We start from the raw sequence: 20,023 nt of genomic DNA, 5'->3' as shown, positions 1-20,023 counted from the left end.
ATTAGTAAAGACGGTGGGAGCAGTGAAGATGTTAAAAGTAGAATAGCCAAGGCTGAGGGTGTTTTTTTCACAATTATTTTTTTTTTGACGAATAGGAAGATGTGTCTGCAAACCAAGATTAGAACTTTGGAAGCTACAGTGATGACAGTGGTCCAAAATGGCTCTGAAGTATGGGCACTCCGAAAAGCGGATGAAGGTTTTCTAGATGTTTTCCAAAAAAATTGCTTATGGATTGTTCTGGGTATTCGGCTGACTGACAGTATTTCAAAAAGTAGGCTGTACGAAAAGTATGGTTCAACCCCGCTTTTTAGGGCTATAATGAGAGAAACGTTGAAGTGGCTAGTGCAAGTTCTGCGGATGAAGCATGACGGATTGCCGAATATTCTCCTTTTCGGCCAACCGTTTAAGGCTAAACGGAAGCATATCGTCCACGGCTGGAGTCATAAAGGAGAATGAGGATGTCATACATATATATATATATATATATATATATATATATATATATATATATATATATATATATATATATATATATATATATATATATATATATATATATATATATATATATATATATATATATATATATATATATATATATATATATATATATATATATATATATATATATATATATATATATATATTACTTACCGGTGAAAATTCATGAAAAAAAATCAGTATTTTATTTGTTATGCTATGACCGTTAAAAGTTAATAGATTACCAATCCTGAGTTGAATTTGTAGCGTAACAAAAAACAAAAAACTAAAAACTCATTTAATACACCTGGGATAGCAAAACGACTTGCGAAGACAGTTCATGTGTTTTATTTCACCAGAACAAAGCTACATAGTAGTAGTAATAATAATAAAAGAAAAACATCAAAATTTTTGAAGGGCCGTTCACGCGTTCTATAATTCACACATTAACAAAATATATATGAAAAAAAACACGATTTCTAATCAGATCGTCTCTTGTCTACATTAATCTGACGACCAGGTCGTTGTTCTAAGGGCTCAAGATTCTTTTGCTCCTCGTCTGAACGAGTGAATGTCTGACTTGCTATTTCTGGCTTTCCCGGGGGTCCAGACTGTTGTGTCTCTTGCTGCTGCTCTTGCTGCAAATTGACGTCTTGTTGACTGAATGGCTGTTGGGGAACCGCACCTCGCTCGTGGGAAATTTTTTCTTGATTTTCAGCACGTTCTCTCTGTGCAACAGATGACTTAAAAAAAGGACAAATTCTAGAAGACTTCTTATAACAAAAAACAACTAAACGATTGTTTAATTATAGGACGATACAGTTTGTCCGATTTTGATCCCTTCTTACAACCGGTATTCTAACACGTAACCCATTTTCGTCTACTATACAATTAACATGAATCTTTTATGTAAACTAACTTTGGGGATGACTAGTTTTTTAGGCCTTTAACATATATTCTTTTTGGATCTTTAGTTTTTTTTTTTTTTTTTTTTTATATTATAATACTTCTATATTTACCCGACAATCTCATGAGATTAAACAATCTTGTACAAATCGCTTGCCAGTTTATTGATTAGAGGAACATGAGTCTCCATTGAATTAACTACACTGGTCAATATTTAAATGTGTAAGATTCAAATATTATTTTTTTTTTTTTATTACACTCAATAGTGATATCGCAGACATTTTGAATATTGAAAACTACATCTCCTTTCTCACTTCGTTCACGTCCAGGTGATGGGGAGCATCTTGACTAAAATGTGATTTTAAAATTTATTGTGAATTTTGAAACGTGAATTGTGAAAAATGAAATTTTAGTCTCGCAATAAATTGTGAGACTAAAATAAAAAAAAAAAATGGCATCAGGTGATTAAATATACCTTCTTACTTTTTCTTTAATTTAAATAGGTTATTATACACTAAGTAGTAGGGGTTCGTAACTCACCTTAACTCAACGTTCAGCTCTCAGATCTTAAAACTTTTTTGTCAGCATTCCACAGAAAATTTACTTAAAATCGAAACTATAAAATTCATAGAGCATATTCATGACCGTTTCAGGTCAAATAACACCGAATTTAGATTTTGAAGCAAAAAAGCCAGTGAATTGAGTGTTACGAAGACTGAAGGCTAAGGGACTCACAACCTTTAAATCCACACTACAAAATAGAACAGTAACCACTAAATACAGAGCAAGACCATACATATTTACACTGTATTTATGACCAGTTTACATCAGTGTCTTCTAAAATGAAATAACTAGTCACCTTGTACGGGCGTAGTGGAAAAAGCCAAGACTTTGTATTCAAGAGTTCTCTGGTTCATTCCCGCGTGGTGCAAGGAATAATTGTAGTTCATGTTTATACATAATTTTTTTTTTCTTATACTGGGCAGAATACGTATTTTATGCTTTCCCTATTCCCAGACAAGACCTAGTCCATATCATCTTTATTTCGCAGTAAGTCGGTAATGGATTTCTCTGATTCGCTGAATCATAAGAGCTAAGAAACTGTTTAGAAGTCTCCTATTCAAAGAATAAATTAGTTTTTTTTCCTACTTAAATCAACAGCTACTGACTTGGATACTTTCGGTCAATAATTTAATTTATCTTTTTTGCCTTAATTTTTGGTTTTTAAGCTTGTTTTTAAAATCCCTATGTCGAATTGATAATTTTTATTTGTATATATTTGATGAGCTTTTCAAAAGTTTCTCTATGAAAGGGTTTAATTCAAGGAGGTTAGCATCTTCGTTTCATAAGTTTTTTATTTTTAATTAGCCTTACATTTCAAAGATTTGGTTAAGCTTCAGTTTAGTTGACAGTTACATTCAGGTAATATTGACTGTTGCAGGTATTAATTTCCTTCAAACTTCTTGGAAGCCTTTTCAATTACTAAAAAAGAAATTAAAACCGATTTTTTAAGATAAGATATTTAAGATAAGATATTTATTTCGAAAAATGACTATCACAAGCCCCGAAGGGCCGAATTCGCAATTTGACTGGAATCAACAGATACAAACTGAACTAACAGGAATCAACTAAAAAGAAACCAACTGAACCAAATAAAACTAATGGGGAAACAAATTTCACGCTCTAAACTATAGATTTTAGATTTCATGATGAAAAAGAAAAGAAAAACAAAAAAGTACTTGACGTTTTACTGGATACCTGAGCTGTGTTGGGTGCATACAAAATCTTATTTACTATTTAATAATTTCATTGTGTTCTTGTTAATAAATTTCAATGGTTCGTCCCCTTTTAATAAAACAATTTAAATTATTCTTGTCCATTAACCTTATTTTTGCTTTCCTTTGGTTTTAAGATCCTAACCAAGTTCATTTGTTGACCAATCCGGTGTTTCATTATGGTAATCCGGTAATTTCATTATGTGTTCTTGTTAATAAATTTCAATGGTTCGTCCCCTTTTAATAAAACAATTTAAATTATTCTTGTCCATTAACCTTATTTTTGCTTTCCTTTGGTTTTAAGATCCTAACCAAGCTCATTTGTTGACCAATCCGGTGTTTCTTAAAAACAGCTTTATATGATAAGAAAGCACTATTTGAATATAGAACAGATGAATGAACGAAATAGTTTATATTTACCATTGACAACGAGGCAAGACCTCCTTGTGGGTTTATGCCTTCCCTTTGAGCTTCAAGACTCTGCAAAACAGAGGCTTCATGGCCACTTACATTTTTCAGATCAGCTTCAACATGAATATTTCCAATATCTAAGATAAAGAAAACGCATTATTGACTGCTTGAAAAACTGCAAGTGCATAAGAAACTAAAATTTAACAGACTCCTCATTTTACATTCTTCAACATAATAAAAATCGTTATGAATAAAATGATTTATTTGGTAACTGCACGTGTAATCAGACAAAAAAACAAAACAAAAAAAAAACAGAAGAACTAGAATACTTTTTAGTATACTTTTTAGTATAATCTCGTATACTACGAAAATTTGGTTTATGGGTATACTAAGAGTAGAAATCATCCTGAGTGTCTATGGGTGCAATTACTAAGAGAATAAGTTCTGGAACTTCATTCCGGCCGGTGCCCAAATTTCAATAGAAGCAATAAAAGAATGCATGTCTTAATCAACAGACAATACGGTCTGTAAAATTTCGACAAGGGTAGAAAAAAAGAATAAGCCATATCTTAACCTTTAGGAATTTAAAATAGCCTGTAAAACTTTTATTCCGAGTTGCTGAGTTTTTACTGCAGTTGAGAAAAAAAAAATTCTTAGGGCTAAGTAACAGGTTCTGCGTTGCAAAGCTACCTCATGCTTGATGCCGTCTTTCCAATATAGTTAGGTATGACTATAGCTTATTGCAAAGTATATCTAGGGTATGTTAATACCTTGTTACAGTATACCCTGTTCTAGGTTATGGCAACATGGTCAAATGAGCAAGAGGACCATACTCTTGGCCAATGGTGCTACCACCTGGGTCACCACTGATCTCTCTAGTTATCTCTTTGGAGGTCAAACGGAGCCCCTGTCGATATACTAATGACGATATTTCTCGTGAACACTTTTCCTACCCTGCCTGGGTTCGGGCAAAAAATATACGATTGTAGAAAATAACTCATTCTTCCAAAGGTCACTTCACAAAACATCTATAAACTTTGAAAATAGTGTTTTGTTTTAAGTTACAGTAATTTTGGTAAAGTCAAAAGACTTTCGTTTTACTAAATGCGCGACGCAATAGCTTTCGTTAGTTGTCAGTTATTGTAGCATGCTTACATTTTTTCTGTTATTCTACGAACCATTACCTACTCGTTTTAACTAACGTTTATTGCATAATAATGATTATAATAGGCTGCGACAAATGGTGTAACCAAAAAAAAAGAAGAAAAGAAAATGAATGAGTAAACCACCAAGAAGAAAAAGTAGCATTTTCCTTTAAACCTGAAAAATTCTAGCATAAGCTACACATCTTCATAAAGTCACTAAAATAAAACACAACAAAAATAACACTAGCAAAGAAAAAAGGCTAATATTCTGCATATAGTCTAAAATCGTCAAAAAAAAACAAAGAAAACATAAATGGCTTAAATCTTTTCTTCTCAGTATCGGGCTCCATTTACGTAATCCCCTATTTTCATGGTAAACAGATTAATTACAATTACAAAGACAAAATAGTACCAACTATAGAAAATCAGCTCATTCAACTCACCTTGTTTAGCAGTCCATGTATTTTCATCAAGTTCAGCTGGTTTAACTGGTTCAAGGACAACTTGAGGAGCTGCATTAACATAACCAGACTCGCTTTGATTAATAGCGGACTACAAAAAAAAAACATTTGAAATAATTGTAAGAGTAGTTTTTTTTTCTGCAAAGGAATCTGATACCTGACGGGGTATCCTGGGAAGCAGTCAGGGGTGGATCCAGGATTTTTTTTTTAGGGGGGGGGCGCTAAATAGGTTGAGCCGATAAACCTGCGTTAGGAGCAAGTTTAATTAACGCAAACTTGAGTTAATTAAGTAAATTACACTACTTTAGACTACGTTAGGGGGGAGGGGCTCGCGCCCCCCTCTGGATCCGCCACTGGAAGCAGTATTATCCAATAGTCCAGTAAAATTACGAAAAAAAAGGCCGAACCTCGGCATTTGAGCAACAAAAATATTTTTGGTACCAAAATGTTCACAAAAATTCACATAATAACATACCCAAAATCGGAAGTACAGAACTATCCCTTTTATAAGGAAAAGGGAGAGGATCTCGAATTTAAAGTTAGGCAAAACACAATATTTTCTGGATTGAAAGATCATTTCCTTTTAATTAAAGTCTGGGGAGACCAAAAATGAAATCAGAATAGACAGATTCTATCACTTAGTACCCATTTTCAGCCTGAGCGCTGTTCTAAGATTGTTTATTTTAATTTCTGTTCGTCTGGGATTCCATTTACTCTTTTATTAATTTCTGATCGCTTTGAGTTTGCATTATTATAGGAATTTATTTCTGCTGGTCTTCTGCCTTTTATCATCTTTGGAAACCTTCTTTTCTTAAACGTTGTTTCTAAGTTAACCCTCAGGCAAGGCTCAAAGGGACCTTTCAGGCGCACTACAACGTGGTGAGAGGAACAGCGGTAAGTAAAATTCAGCTTTTAGAAATTAGTAAGTAGCGAATATTGAAAAAAGTAAAAAAAAAAATTTAAGAAAAAAAAAGACAGCTATAAAACTAAGGCAGGCTACATTATTTAGCTAAAAGTTAACGTACAATTGAATTAGCTAAAAAAAAAAAAAAAACAGATTTGACTGAAAAGATTAATCCATAGAAAATTACTCATAGTAAATCAAAATAAATTCAAAGAAAATAGCCGTATAGGAAAATATTATATTGCTTTCTTTTTCTCATGTACATCATTAAACTTAGAATTGATAAATCAAATGTATATTTCCGTATCATTTGTATTAGATAAATTATGTGGGGAAGAAAGGATAAAAGTTCCTATGCAGTCATATTTTCTGATTTTAAACTTGAACAGACCGTAATCATGATCTATATGCTAATTTTAAGAATAAATAGATTCTTTTATCAAAATAAGGCAGTATATCAGTATAGTTTGGAATTTATCAACTTTATAAGAAAAAATAGACTTACTTGTGCGGCTGATGCAACACTTCTCTTTGGAATTGTACCTGAAGGACTCAGCTGTGCTTCAGCTGATTGCAAAACTGAGGCTTCATGTCGAGTGACTTTGTCTAGGTCAGCACCAATTCTAGTGTTTCCAATTTCTTGAAAACAAAGACAATAACTAGAATAGCGACAACAATACAACAAGAAATTTGTTACGCTTAAAGTCGGATATAATACTATCCCTCTGATTTTTCCCAACAGAGCTACTACTACCACTACTAATACTAACAACTCGCTGCAGCACCAAGCCCCCTGAGACCAAAGCAGCTAAGCACGATCCTTTATACCAATCTATCCAAAGCCCCCTCTTGACACCCTCCCAAGAAGTTCCCATTTCCCTTAAATCTTTACTTACATCTTCCCACTTCATTTGGGGACGGGCTGCTTTTCATTTGCTCCCAGACGGTTGGCTAACAAGGATAATTTCCTAACAGGACTACTAAGGTATAACCGAAGGCTCAGCTCTGAATTGCAAGAACCAATAATATTTAAATCACACAAAGGTACTGCTAACACCTTACCATAGCCTACATTATTAGAGCCTCAGTTAACTTTCGTATATATATATATATATATATATATATATATATATATATATATATATATATATATATATATATATATATATATATATATATATATATAAAATAAAAGTTCAAAATAGGGATAAAATCCTTTTTAATAGACAGTGTATAATAAATTTCACAAAAAATACCAGATATTTCGGTCACATATACAGTGACCGTCATCAGTAGTAAAACATCATTAGCAGAGTTTTACTACTGATGCGTCATGCGTCATTAAAACTGTTTTTGTTTTTTTATTATTTGCATTTTTCACGTCTTCAGTGGTTCCTGAAATTTGACAGGACTTTCTATGATGATGATTTACTTATAACCCACTTATAATCGAAAAATAGTGGAGTAATAAAGAAAAGAAAGAAAATGAAGACACTTTGCAATAATTCTCTTCTTTCAAAGGATATAACATGCATCACATGTATTCACTTTCGGTGGTCCAACAGCATTATTTGTATCTTCTATGTATATATAATATACTAATGGAAAGGCTCTAGGTATAAAATGTCTTTGCCCTCTCCCCATTTTCCAAGGCCCTCTTAAAACTTTTGGGCTGACCGAATTAGAGACCTCTGAATAAAAATACTCTACAGTTCCTTTCGGTCACATTATTCACATTTTCTGGATATTCAATTAACGGGTTAGTTAATTATGAAATCTGTAATATAAAATGTCTCTGAGATTCTTAATAAATTCTCTAAATTTAGCATTCAGTAGTTTCGTTACTTTCGTATTCAATCTAATTTTTCAAATACATATATATTTGAAAATGCTACCGTTGTTCTAAATGGGGCGAAATTTTCCACGGCGAACTTTTTGGCGAGGGGAGAGGGAAGTCTGGTGGCTGTGGACATTCCATACTAAATGACTGATTTTTTTTACCATTCTTCGACTTTTTCACCTTTATCCAGTCTGGTACTACCCCTATTGTGGAAAGCATGATGTAAAAAAAAATCGATATTTTGTTTATTCATTCAGTGTATTATTGTGTTTCTTTTATTTAGGGAATTGATTTCTCTGTGAATGGTAATTTTTGAAGATTATCTGGTGGGTTTTGTGGAGGTGTCCCGCATGGGTGAGAATTACCCGCGGGGGAATTTCTCAACTACTTTTAAATTTAAAAATACAATCACTAAAAGTACAAAAGTCGTAAAACCTACTCGCTAAATTTTACTAGTATCATGTCCTAAACCGACAGCGAGGGTTTATATAGACGTCTAGTATGAATTTTGGGAATTTATTCTAGCTTTCCGTATACTAAAAAATGACTTCGCTGTGACTAGGATAATGAAGGAACCGCATGGTTGTGCGTCTTGGACGAAAAGTGCAAAAGTCGTAAAAAAAACTACTCGTTAATCTTACTAGTGCTTAAAAGCGTTAATCTTACCAGAAAGCCTGAATTCTTAAAATGTGAACCCACCTGAGATTGTGGAGGTCCAAAACCGACAGCGAGTTATTATATAGACGTCTAGTATGAATTTTAGGAATTTATTCTAACTTTGCACATACTTTAAAACGACTTCGCTGTGACTAGGATAATGAAGGAGTCGCATGGTTGTGCGTCTTGGACGCAAAGTGCAAAAGTCGTAAAAAAACTACTCGTTAATCTTACTAGTGCTTAAAAGCGTTAATCTTACCAGAAAGCCTGAATTCTTAAAATGTGAACCCACCTGAGATTGTGGAGGTCCAAAACCGACAGCGAGTTATTATATAGACGTCTAGTATGAATTTTAGGAATTTATTCTAACTTTGCACATACTTTAAAACGACTTCGCTGTGACTAGGATAATGAAGAAGTCGCATGGTTGTGCGTCTTGGACGCAAAGTGCAAAAGTCGTAAAAAAACTACTCGTTAATCTTACTAGTGCTTAAAAGCGTTAATCTTACCAGAAAGCCTAAATTTTTAAAATGTGAACACACCTGAGATTGTAGAGGTCCAAAACCGACAGCGAGTTTTTATATATTCGTCTAGTATGAATTTTGGGAATTTATTCTAGCTTTGCGTATACTTATAATATCAGAGGGGCGCATGGTTGTGCGGTTTAGACGCAAAGTTCAAAAGTCGTAAAAACTACTCGTTAATCTTATTAGTGCTTAAAAATATTAATCTTACCAGAAAGCCTGAATTCTTAGAACGTAAACGCACCCGAGATTGTGGATGTCGAAAACCAACAGCGAGTGTTATATAGACTTCCAGTTTTTAACTTTCCTTTTTGATTATTTGACATTCCCATTTCTTTCTTGACATTCCTATTTCTTTCTTTTTTCTTTGCGGCATTATACATTTCTATTAATTTATTCTAGCTTTTTGCATACTTAATAATGACTTGCTGTTGCTAGGATAGTGAAGGACGGCTGCTCGTATTTTTGCAATGTATATATTGTGAAATTTCCCTCATGAAAATCAAGATTTATTAAATACGAAGGGGAAGGAGGAGCAGTGAAGAATTTGCTGTTTTCTTAAATGGAAGAAACAATTGTTGTCTAATGTTATGTCAAAAAAGAAAAACAAATAGATGGATTTATATCCAAAAAATGGCAAAAGTTGATTAAAGTGCTAAGTCACTCATATACAGATGGAGGTACTTCCCTAAGATCGGTCCAAATGACTAAGAGTTTAAGCTGTACTTTTCTTCATAATGAAGGATCAAAGTAAAAATTATTATTCCTTTTCAGCTGTTCATGTAAAAATCAAGATTAGAAACTTCTTCGGCTGGAAGGTTGAGGATAAGTGTTGAGTTGCAAAATACTCCTTTTATTTTATACTTGTTCACAACGCTTTTTCTTAAGATATACCACAAAACATTGTATCTTCAAACTGCATTTGCTACCAAAAAAGATGATTATCTCTGATATGTTGTGACGATAGATGACCGACCAATTCCCATAATTTTCCCTTCCGAAAAAAAACCTTTAGTAACATTTTACCGAAAAATGTCTGAGGTGGCAGAAGGTTGTTGCTTTCGTTCTTTCACAATTTTCGCAGACAAGGGCACTGAATTCAGTTTCTTCGGTTCTTTTTGACCACACATAATCTCTGCCATTTTTACAGCAGCTGGTTTAACCAAATCTTCACCAATAGTGTATGGTTTCTTATTTGGAGCAATCAACCAGGCTACTTCAAAGCTAGCCCTTGCTACTGAACGCTGATCAAATGTACCAAACAAGTTGCTATTCAATCTTTGTCTTTTAGCAGATTTTTCTAATTTGGGGAAAGTATTCTCGCGGTTTGGAAGACAGGTGGGAATGCAAATTATCTAAATGTTTCTTCAACTAACTTTTTTTTGAAAGATTCTGAAGTCAGTATTTTCATACATACAACCCACTGTGGTTTCACTGTACCATTGTCTTCTATTTGTGGAAAACCGTAATTAAGGAATTCGTCTTGGTATGTTCTTTTTCTATTTGGAGTGCGCAAATATTCGAGAACTCGAGAACACATAGTGGTGGGGAGTGAGGTGGCGTAACCTGCATATGTTGCTAAATTGTTTAAGTTGAAAAAAATACTCACAGGTTTGTTAAAATAGTGAATTGAAAATACATACTTTTTACTCACAAAAGTTACATTTTTACCCCATTTGGGGTAATTTACCCCGGTTCTCCACCCACTGCTATAAATGATAATTCTTTGGGCCCAACAACTGAACTATCAATTGTGATAAGATATGAAAATCGACAACCTCGGCACCAATACGGGCAGCTAAAGCAAAGGCCATTGCTAAATTGTCTGAAGTAATCAAAATTCAAAAATATGTCTATAATGAAAATAAAGAGCAAAGACACGAACGGTTAGAAGAAAAGTGACAGCGTGTCAATAATGAAAATGGAGAGCAGACACATATGGTTAGAACGAGATGTGACACCGAGCATGCGAGCGAGTCGATGAAAATCAACCTGGACAGCGAGAATCAAAACGTGTCAAAATTGAAAATGATAGCGATGATGATTGGTTTTGGAATATTGACATGGATAAGCCATCAACGCCTACAATACCTTTGGAGAAAAAAACAAACAATGGTTGGCGATACGTATTTCATAATGACGAAAGACAAGCCGAGGTAAAACGGACCAAACATATTGAAAATGATAGCGATGATAATTGGGTTTTGGATATTGACATGGATAAGGTAATCAATACCTACCATACCTTCGAAAATCAAAACATGGACTAGATAATTCGCTTGAAGAAGTTTTAGTCCCACCACCTGAACAATTAAAAGAAACAGAGGTTCAGCGATGTCTTTCATACAAACGTAATTTTACAAAGGCACTTTCTAATTTAAGATCCAACAGCGATGTGTGCACAATGTATTATTTATTTTTTTTATCTTAGGCCAGGGTACTTCGAATCGAATGACATGTCGTAGAAACTCGAAAAGGGCTCGTTCGATTAAGAATTGAAACGGCTAGTGCCCTCTATAAGTCGAAAGTGATTGGAGGGCAACTAACCCCATCCCACGCCCACCATTTTCCCAAACACATTCAATCATACTTTTTAGATAGCTATTTTGTTCAACGTGGTTGAAATGTCCGGAAACTATGTGTTTGAAGATGACCCCGCCCCCCCCCCCCGCCCCCGCCCCAGTAAGGGTGATCCTATAAACTTCGGAGGGGGCTCATTGGATTGCTATTGAGAAGTTTTTGTGTCCTTTTTGAAATTCAGAGTAATAGGAGGATAGATACCCCCCCCCAAACCTAGAATTGTTCAGAAATGCATCTGATAGAAATTGTGAGATGGCCATTTGTTGTCGTAGAAACTTCAACAAAAGCTCATTCGATCGGAAACTGAAAGGGCTAGTGCCCTTTTTAATAGGCAAAAGGGATTGGAGGGCAACTAACCCCCCTCCCAAAGCCACAATTTCTCCAAACACATTCAATCAACATTTTCAGATAACCATTTTGTTTAACGTAGTTGAAAGGTATGGAAAATATGTATTTGAAGATTACCCCCCCCCCCCACACAGCCCTCAGGGCAAGGGTTGTAAGTTATGGGGCATTTAAGGTTTATATAGGAAGGATGATCGTATAAACTTTGGAGGGGGCTTATTGGATTGTTAATCAGAAGTTTTAGTGCCCTTTTTGAGAATCAGAGTGATCGGAGGGCGGATACACCCCCCCCCTCCCCCACAAAACTCGTATTTTCCCGAAATTTATCTGACAGACATTTTGAAATGACCATTCGTTGTCGTAGAAACTTAAAAAAAGGCTCATTTAATTAGAAATTGAAAGGGTTAGTCTCCTTTTTAATAGTCAAAAGTCATTGAAGGGCAACTAACCCCCCTCCGACACCCACCGTTTCCCAAAGCACTACAATCAAAATTTTGAGATAGCCATTTTATTCAACGTAATTGAAAGGTCTGTAAACTATGTCATTAAGGATGACCCCCCCCCCCACAGCCCTCAGGGCAAGGGTTACAAGTTATGCCCTGGGGACATCTAAGGTGTATATTTAAAGGGTGATCGTAAAAACTCTGGGATGTGCTCAGTGGATTGGAAATCAGATGTTCTAGTGCCTTTTTTAAGATTCAGGGTGATCAGAAGGTGGATACCCCCCCCCCCTCAAACCTCTTATTTCCCCGAAATGAATCTGATAGAAATTTTGAGATGGCCATTTTTTGTCGCAGAAACTTCAAAAAGAGCTCATTCAATTGAAAATTGAAAGGGCTAGTGCCCTTTTTAATAGTCGAAAGTGATTGGAGGGTAACTAAACCCCGTCCCACAACCACCATTTCCTCAAACATATCCAATCAAAATTTTGAGATAGCCATTTGTTCAACGCAGTTGAAAGGTCTGAAAATCATGTCTTTGAGGAGAATAACCCCCCTACAGCCCTCAGGGCAAGGGTTGTAAGTTATTCCTTGGTGGCACATAAGGTATATATATAGAAAGCGTGATCTTATAAACTTCGGAGTGCTTTTTAAGATTCAGAATGATAGTAGGGTGGATACTCCTCCCCCCCCCCCCACACACACACTTTGTATTTTCCCGAAATGCATCTAATAGAAATTTTGAGATGGCCATTTGCTGTCATAGAAACTTCAAAAACAGTTCATTCGATTGGAAATTGAAAGAGGCAGTGCCCGTTTTAATAGTCGAAAGTGATCGGAGGGCATCTAACCCCCCTACATCCCCCTCAATTTCCCAAAACACATCCAATCAAAATTTTGAGATAGTCATTTTGTTCAACGTAATTGAAAGGACCGGAAATTATGTGTTTGAGGATGATCTCCCCCCACTGACCTCAGGGAAAGGTAAGTTCTGCCCTGGGGCATATAAGGTATCTATAGAAAGGGTGATCTTCTAAAATTAGGAGGGGGCTTGTTGGATTGGTAATCAGAAGTTCTAGTGCTCTTTTTAATATGCGGTGATCGGAGGGTGGATAACCCTCTCCCCTGCAAACCTCATATTTTCTCTTAATGCATCTGATAGAAATTTTGAGATGCCATTTGTTGTCGTAGAAACTTCGAAAAAGACTCATTCGATTGGGAATTGAAAGGTGTATTGCCCTTTTTATTAGTCAAAAGTGATCAGAGGGAAAAAGGCCCCCCTCCAACGCCCATCAATTCCCAATACACATATAATAAAAATTTAGAGATAGCCATTTTGGTCAGTGTAGTTGAAAGGTCTCTAAATTATGTATTTGACAACCCCCATACCTTCTCAAGACCATAACATAATTTGCACTTTACTAAAAATAAAATGGCTGTGAATTGTCAGTTTAGTATACATATACTGATATATATTCCTTAGTTTTAATGAAATTTAATTTATTAAACTTAAAAAAGTTAAAACATTTAAACGTATTTGCTTATATAAATCATACAATTAACCAAACCAAACTCAAAAAGAGCAAAAATTAACATAAGTAGGGCTGATAACCCCCATGCATTCTCAAGACCAGAACATAATTTGCACTTTACTGAAAATAAAATACATTTAAAATGTTTTAACTTTGCTTTTACTTATTTAAAATGTTTTTACTAAATATATAAAGGGGGAAATCCTCCCCATTGCACTCTAACTACAGCACGAATGTACCCTTTTCAAGAGTAACAAGAGATTGGAGGGCAAACCGTCCTTCTCTCAAGCCCATCCATTTTCCAAACGCCTCCAGTCAAAATTTTGACAGCCATCTTGTTCATCATAGAAGAACGGTCCAGCAGCAATTTCTTTAGGGATATTCGGCATCTCAACCCCCCACAATTATGCAATTTGTTCATTGTTTTAAAACTAAATATTGCTTTAAAATAAGTCAAAAGCCATTGTGCCAAAAAGACCTCAGCAATATATCGAGAACGACTGGGGGTATTAAGTCGAAACTTTTGGGGATACTACTATTACTACTTCTGCTTTTATAATTTAAATAAATAAAGAGTGTCAGAGGTTGTCAAAGAGCACAGATAGAATCTTTTCGGAATGATATTAACTTTTATTTTTCAGGTCAACTTCAGAAGCTATAGAATTAAATTAAAAATTACTGTTTGTGTCAGGATTAGAAATTGTTGAAAAGGTTTCTCCAACATACAAATAGCAACACATACTATGGCTTGTTATAGAAGAAAACTGAAAAGATATACAATATTTTTTTCCATGAAAAAGACTGTCAATAAAAATCGAACAAAAATTAATTCACAAACCTTTTTCTTCAACATCGAACAAAAATTTATAATAAATAAGGTATGAATTAACATGCTCTTCAGGGTTACCTTAACTGCTAATCACTTTAACCCTTTTTTTCTCCATCTTCATACGATCCAAGTTGCAAATTTTATCTAGCTCTGTTCGTTCCCCATTATTCAAATAAGATCGTTCGTACAGTCCAATTCGCGAATCCCTTATCCCTTTTTGCAAATGTCAATCAAACATTTCTGATTGTAGTATCCAATTTCTTAATAACAAAATACTCTCGAGTTAAGGCAATTGTCCAAAAAATCAGAAAAACCAGTCGCTTTTTAAAATTTTCAAGTGAAAAACTATTTTATAACAAATAAGGGCGTAAAGACAAAAGTTCAAAATGCGTAGAGAATCGATCAAATAGTTTTGGGAGAACCAAAATGGCTAAGAATATCATAGGAAGGAACATAAACCCTTAGAATAGTATAGGAAGGAACATAAACCCTTAGAATAGCATAGGAAGGAACATAAACCCTTAGAATAGCATAGGAAGGAACATAAACCCTTAGAATATTTTAGAAAGGATCATAAACCCTTAGAATAGCTTAGGAAGGTACATAAACCAAGCAAATCCATAAGTACATGCTCTGGAAATGTTTTCCTATAGCTTCACGCAAATAGCATGGTAATTCCTAGGGCCTCAAGCGAATAGCATGGTAATTCCTAGGGCCTCAAGCAAAATGATACTTAGTCATCTACTCAGATATTAAATTAAAAAAAAAGACTGAAAGTAAGGAGCAACATTAAAACTTAAAACAAACTGAAATTATTCAGTATATGAGGGTAGTTCCTCCTCTTTAAAACCTCGCTCATTACGCTTGAGTTTGACTTTTTGTCCTAAATCGTTAAGAACGACTCCTCTCGTTCAGGGACGAAGCATCCCCCCTCATATATGGAATAATTTCTGCTCATTTTAAGTTTTAATGCTGCTCCTTACTTACAATTGAAAAAACTTTTCTTTTTTCCTAATGTTCTAAAAAAGATAACTCCTGGATAACTAGTTTTTTTGTTTTTTTTAACTAGTTTTATTCGTAAAAATTTTGATTCAGGTATAAAATAATTGCAAACAAGGTTACTATCACGTATTAAAATGATGAGTTTGTGTGATTTTTAATGGGAAATTTTCCTGATTTATGGCAGTCTCTCAAGTTTCGTGTAAACGCACCTTTAGAGGGGAAATTTTCTATAATCCTTTTTATTCCTTTTTACTGAAATACTGATAAAGAAGCAAAATAGAGTGTTGACTGAGAATATCTGATTGGTTTTATTTTATTAATTTCACAAAAAGTTGAAGATTACTAAAAAAGAGTGGAATCCTTAGAATAAATGAAATTACTTACTCATTATTCCCTTCAATGTCATCCTGAGTGTAATTTGTGCTTATGCCACTTGTGTCAACCAAAAGAGGCAAATCCTCTTCATTCAAACCGAGAGAGCGTTCTCTAGGTAGTTGACGAGGGAAACGTTCTTCTGCCCGCATCGTTCCATTGACAGAATAAGAAAGCATAAAATGTAGGGCACACTGCGATGAAAAATAAAATGAATATGCTACAATATATCGTGTTTTAATGCACTTTTATTTGTTAGGTTTAATTTATTAACAAAATTCCGTATACCTTCTAAATTTCTTAAAAGTATTTCCGGAAAAATGATCTTGAATGGAAAAATCTGACTCTTGGGGTATTTCCTTAAGTTTTTGATTTCGTGCATTTTCTATCAAACAGTTCGTGGTAACGAACTTTAAGTAAGAAGCGACCCGACTCAATAGTAACCGAAACTCGAAAAATGAAATTTTGATACCAATAAACACATCAAAAGAATCAAATTTTTATGCTGACTTTAAACATATAAGTTTCATCCAGTTTAGTCTTACCCAAAAAAAGTTACAAACCTGAGAAAATTTGTCTTATTTTCGAAAAAAGGAGGAAACACCCCCTAAAATTCGTAGAATCTTAATGAAAATCGTACCATCAGATTTAGCGTTTCAGAGATTCCAACAATAGAGGTTTCAAGCTCCTATCTACAAAAATGTAGAATTTTGCATTTTTTGCCAGAAGAAAGATCACGGATACGCGTTTATTTCTTTGTTTGTTTTTTGTTGTTTTTTCCCAGGGGTGATCGTATTGACCCAGTGGTCCTAGAATGTCGTGAGAGGACTCATTCAAACGTAAACTAAAAGTTCTAGTGCCCTTTTTAAGTGCCCAAAAAAATTGGAGGGCATTTAGGCCCCCTCCCATACTCATTTTTTTCCCAAAGTCACCGAACCAAAGTTTTTAGATAGCCATTTTGTTCAAAATAGTCGAAAAATCTAATAACTATGTTTTTGAGGACGATTTAATCCCCCACAGTCCCCGGGGGAAGGGCTGCGTTATGAACTTCACTATATGCTTACACATAGCATTGGTTATTGGGAAATATACAGACATTTTCAAGAGAGATTTTTTTCTGGTGGAGGGGATCGGGGGGAGGGGGTTAAATGGGAGCATCTTTCCATGGATGGATTTTTCATGGGGGAAGGGATTTTTCATGAAGGGGATGCCGGATTTCCCAGCATTATTTAAAAAATGATCAGAAATCAAATAAAAAAAAATCAACTGAAACTATGGACCAACATTAAAACTTAAAACGAACAGAAATTATTACGTATATGAGGGGATTCGCCCCCTCGTCAATATCTCGCTCTTTACGGTAAAGTATTTTTTTAGTAATTTCAAAAGAGCTATTTATTCTAATTAAACAGCTTTTGTGATTTTGGTCATTCTTAAAGAATTGGAACAAAATTCAGGCTTTAGCGTAAAGAGTGAGGTACTGACGAGGGAGAGAATCCCTGATATACGTAAGAATTTTTGTTCGTTTTAAGTTTTAATGTTGCTCCTTACTTTCAGTTGAAAATCCTTGTTTTTTTAATATTTAATTTCAATAGAGGATTACTATAATATAAACTAAGGAATTGCTTCGTTCACTTAAAAAATAATGTCCAAAGTTGGTATGGTGCATCAAGTTTTTTTACATCCAAGAGGTAACCTTTTTCGCAAACAAGGTTAAAGGCTTTGTTCCAACGTGGACAGACAGGGTTTGATCTTCAAAGAATTAGAATGGTTTTCAAGACAGAAAATTCGTAGATAATTTTGAAGACCACACTACCTTTCCAAGACGATAAATAAAAGTTTAAATGAGGATAAATCCTTTTAATAGACAGTGATAAATTATTTATCACTGTCTATTAAAAGGATAATCGTCATTAGACTTTTATTTATCGACAACAAATTCCTTCTCAAATTTTCTTTTTTGAAGTTGTGATTTTGCAAATACCCAAAATTCTGTCTAAAAAAATGTTGTAGGTTTGTAGCAAAGCTTTTGAAAAATCAAATAATTTTAAATACTGATAGAACTTCATACTGTCTCTGTGGAAAAATCTCTGGGAACTTTTTTAAAAGTACTATCATAAGAGTAGGGAGGACAGTACCAGCGCGCTACGAACACATGTGCTGCCATCTATAATTGAGTCTAACGAGACAGATTCAATGACCCCATTTTTCATGGTTTTTCACACTGATGATGTTTTTTCATGGTTTTTCTCACTGTTGATGGATGTAGACATAAGTTCACATCAACAAATGCTGGATTATCGAGTCTAACGGGTCAATGACACCTCTTTCTATGTCAATTTGTTTGTTGTTTCTAAGCCTATTGACTCCGCTAACGGTACAGGATCATGTGTCTCTTTCTAACCAATCAGGGAGTTACGTAAAGTTTCCCTTTACATCACAATTCACCCTTAAGATTTTGTTTATAACGGACATGTGTTGAGGTTAAATTATCATACGGTCTCAAGTCACCATGGATAGAGCATCAAATATTATTGACATGGATAGAGCATCAAATATTATTGACATGGAAATTTTAGCTACAATGATTTATAATGTCAGTTCTGTTTAGTATATTTTCTTAGGTTATTTCCAAATAAAATCATTTTACATAGTCCCCCATCCAGTATATTCAAATTCAGGGTATACCCCCCTCCCCCTCCCCCAATACAAACTCCGATATGCAATGTTTATAGTCGTTGGAAAGCGTAAAATACGCCTTTTTTTACCATGTAACCCCCCCCTATTTACGACTTTAATTCTTTCATTGGAAATAATTCTGTTTTTCGATATATTCATACTTTCTATATTTCTACCTAAAAGTGTCAGGCAAGTTCCGGCAATTCTTAGGCATGCTAATTCCCTTAAACCGTCAACCTAACCTTTATCAGTTCCGCAAACATGCATATAGGGGTAATTATCACATCCTGTCAAATGCGTATCCTGTGTTAGTCAATTACACAGATAGCTCGCGTCAATTCGTCAGATTAACCAAGCAAAATGATTACACAAAAAGATGCTTCTTTCAGACAATTTAGCGACGTATGTTTCTATGGTAAATCTTATAAATTGCTAGGGGGGTAGCTGGTGACAGTTATGGTAAATATTTTAATATGTAAAATGTAATGGCTTCCATTTTCAGTACTCAGTGTTTATATAGGGGAGGGGAGACGGGGGAGTGCATCACTTCTAATAGCTTTGTTGTAAGGTGAAAACAAACTGTTTTCCCCCGTGAACTGCAAAAAGATGGATTCATTTTGCAGACATGTACCCCCTTTTGAAAAGAAAACTAATATAGCCTTTTCTATATATAACCCTGAAGTTTAGTGTTTGGTTATCTTTTAATTATACCATATTTATGGCTGGCTATTTTGAGATCTAGATTTTAAATCATTGGCAAGGATTTGATGTGGCTGTTGGCCCTAAAGAATAATGATAATTATTTTTTAATTTTTTTTCTAAATGGTAAAAATAGGATTTCTATGCTTTTTGGGTTTATGTCTCACAAGTTGTGTATTTAATTTTTTCTCTAAATGGTAAAAATAGGATTTCCATGCTTTTCGGGTTTATTTCTCACAAGCTGGGTATTTAATTTTTTCTCTAAATGGTAAAAATATGAGCATTTCTGACCATCGCAAATTTTTAGTTTTTACTTTGATGAAAAGGGGGGGAGGGAATTCTAGACAAAATTATGTCTTAAAATAAATTCAGTTTTTCTTCTCTAACAGGGAGTCGTTATTTTATACTAAATTTTTCTTTTTTTAAGGACAATTTTGAGATA

General features: G+C 34.4%; 1 protein-coding gene across 1 annotated transcript in view; it reads right to left on the bottom strand.

Moving 5' to 3' along the window:
* Nucleotides 1-812: 812 nt before the first annotated feature.
* LOC148956927 (uncharacterized) overlaps nt 813-20,023 on the bottom strand; it is a 75,653-nt gene continuing 56,442 nt past the window's right edge. The window contains exons 4-9 of the mRNA XM_089092636.1: nt 16,216-16,397; nt 10,130-10,372; nt 6,588-6,741; nt 5,161-5,269; nt 3,582-3,709; nt 813-1,223 (exon numbers count right to left, since the gene is read on the bottom strand). Coding sequence (XP_088948762.1) covers nt 960-1,223; nt 3,582-3,709; nt 5,161-5,269; nt 6,588-6,741; nt 10,130-10,372; nt 16,216-16,397 — 1,080 coding nt within the window. The 3' untranslated portion in view covers nt 813-959. The remainder of the gene's footprint in view (nt 1,224-3,581; nt 3,710-5,160; nt 5,270-6,587; nt 6,742-10,129; nt 10,373-16,215; nt 16,398-20,023) is intronic.

Source organism: Artemia sp. Qi Xiang Cuo, chromosome 1 (assembly GCF_049724085.1).
Source record: "Artemia sp. Qi Xiang Cuo chromosome 1, ASM4972408v1, whole genome shotgun sequence".
NCBI lineage: Eukaryota > Metazoa > Arthropoda > Branchiopoda > Anostraca > Artemiidae > Artemia > Artemia sp. Qi Xiang Cuo.
The sequence above is the reverse complement of the archived record's forward strand: the minus strand, read 5'-3'. Positions and strand labels throughout refer to the sequence as shown.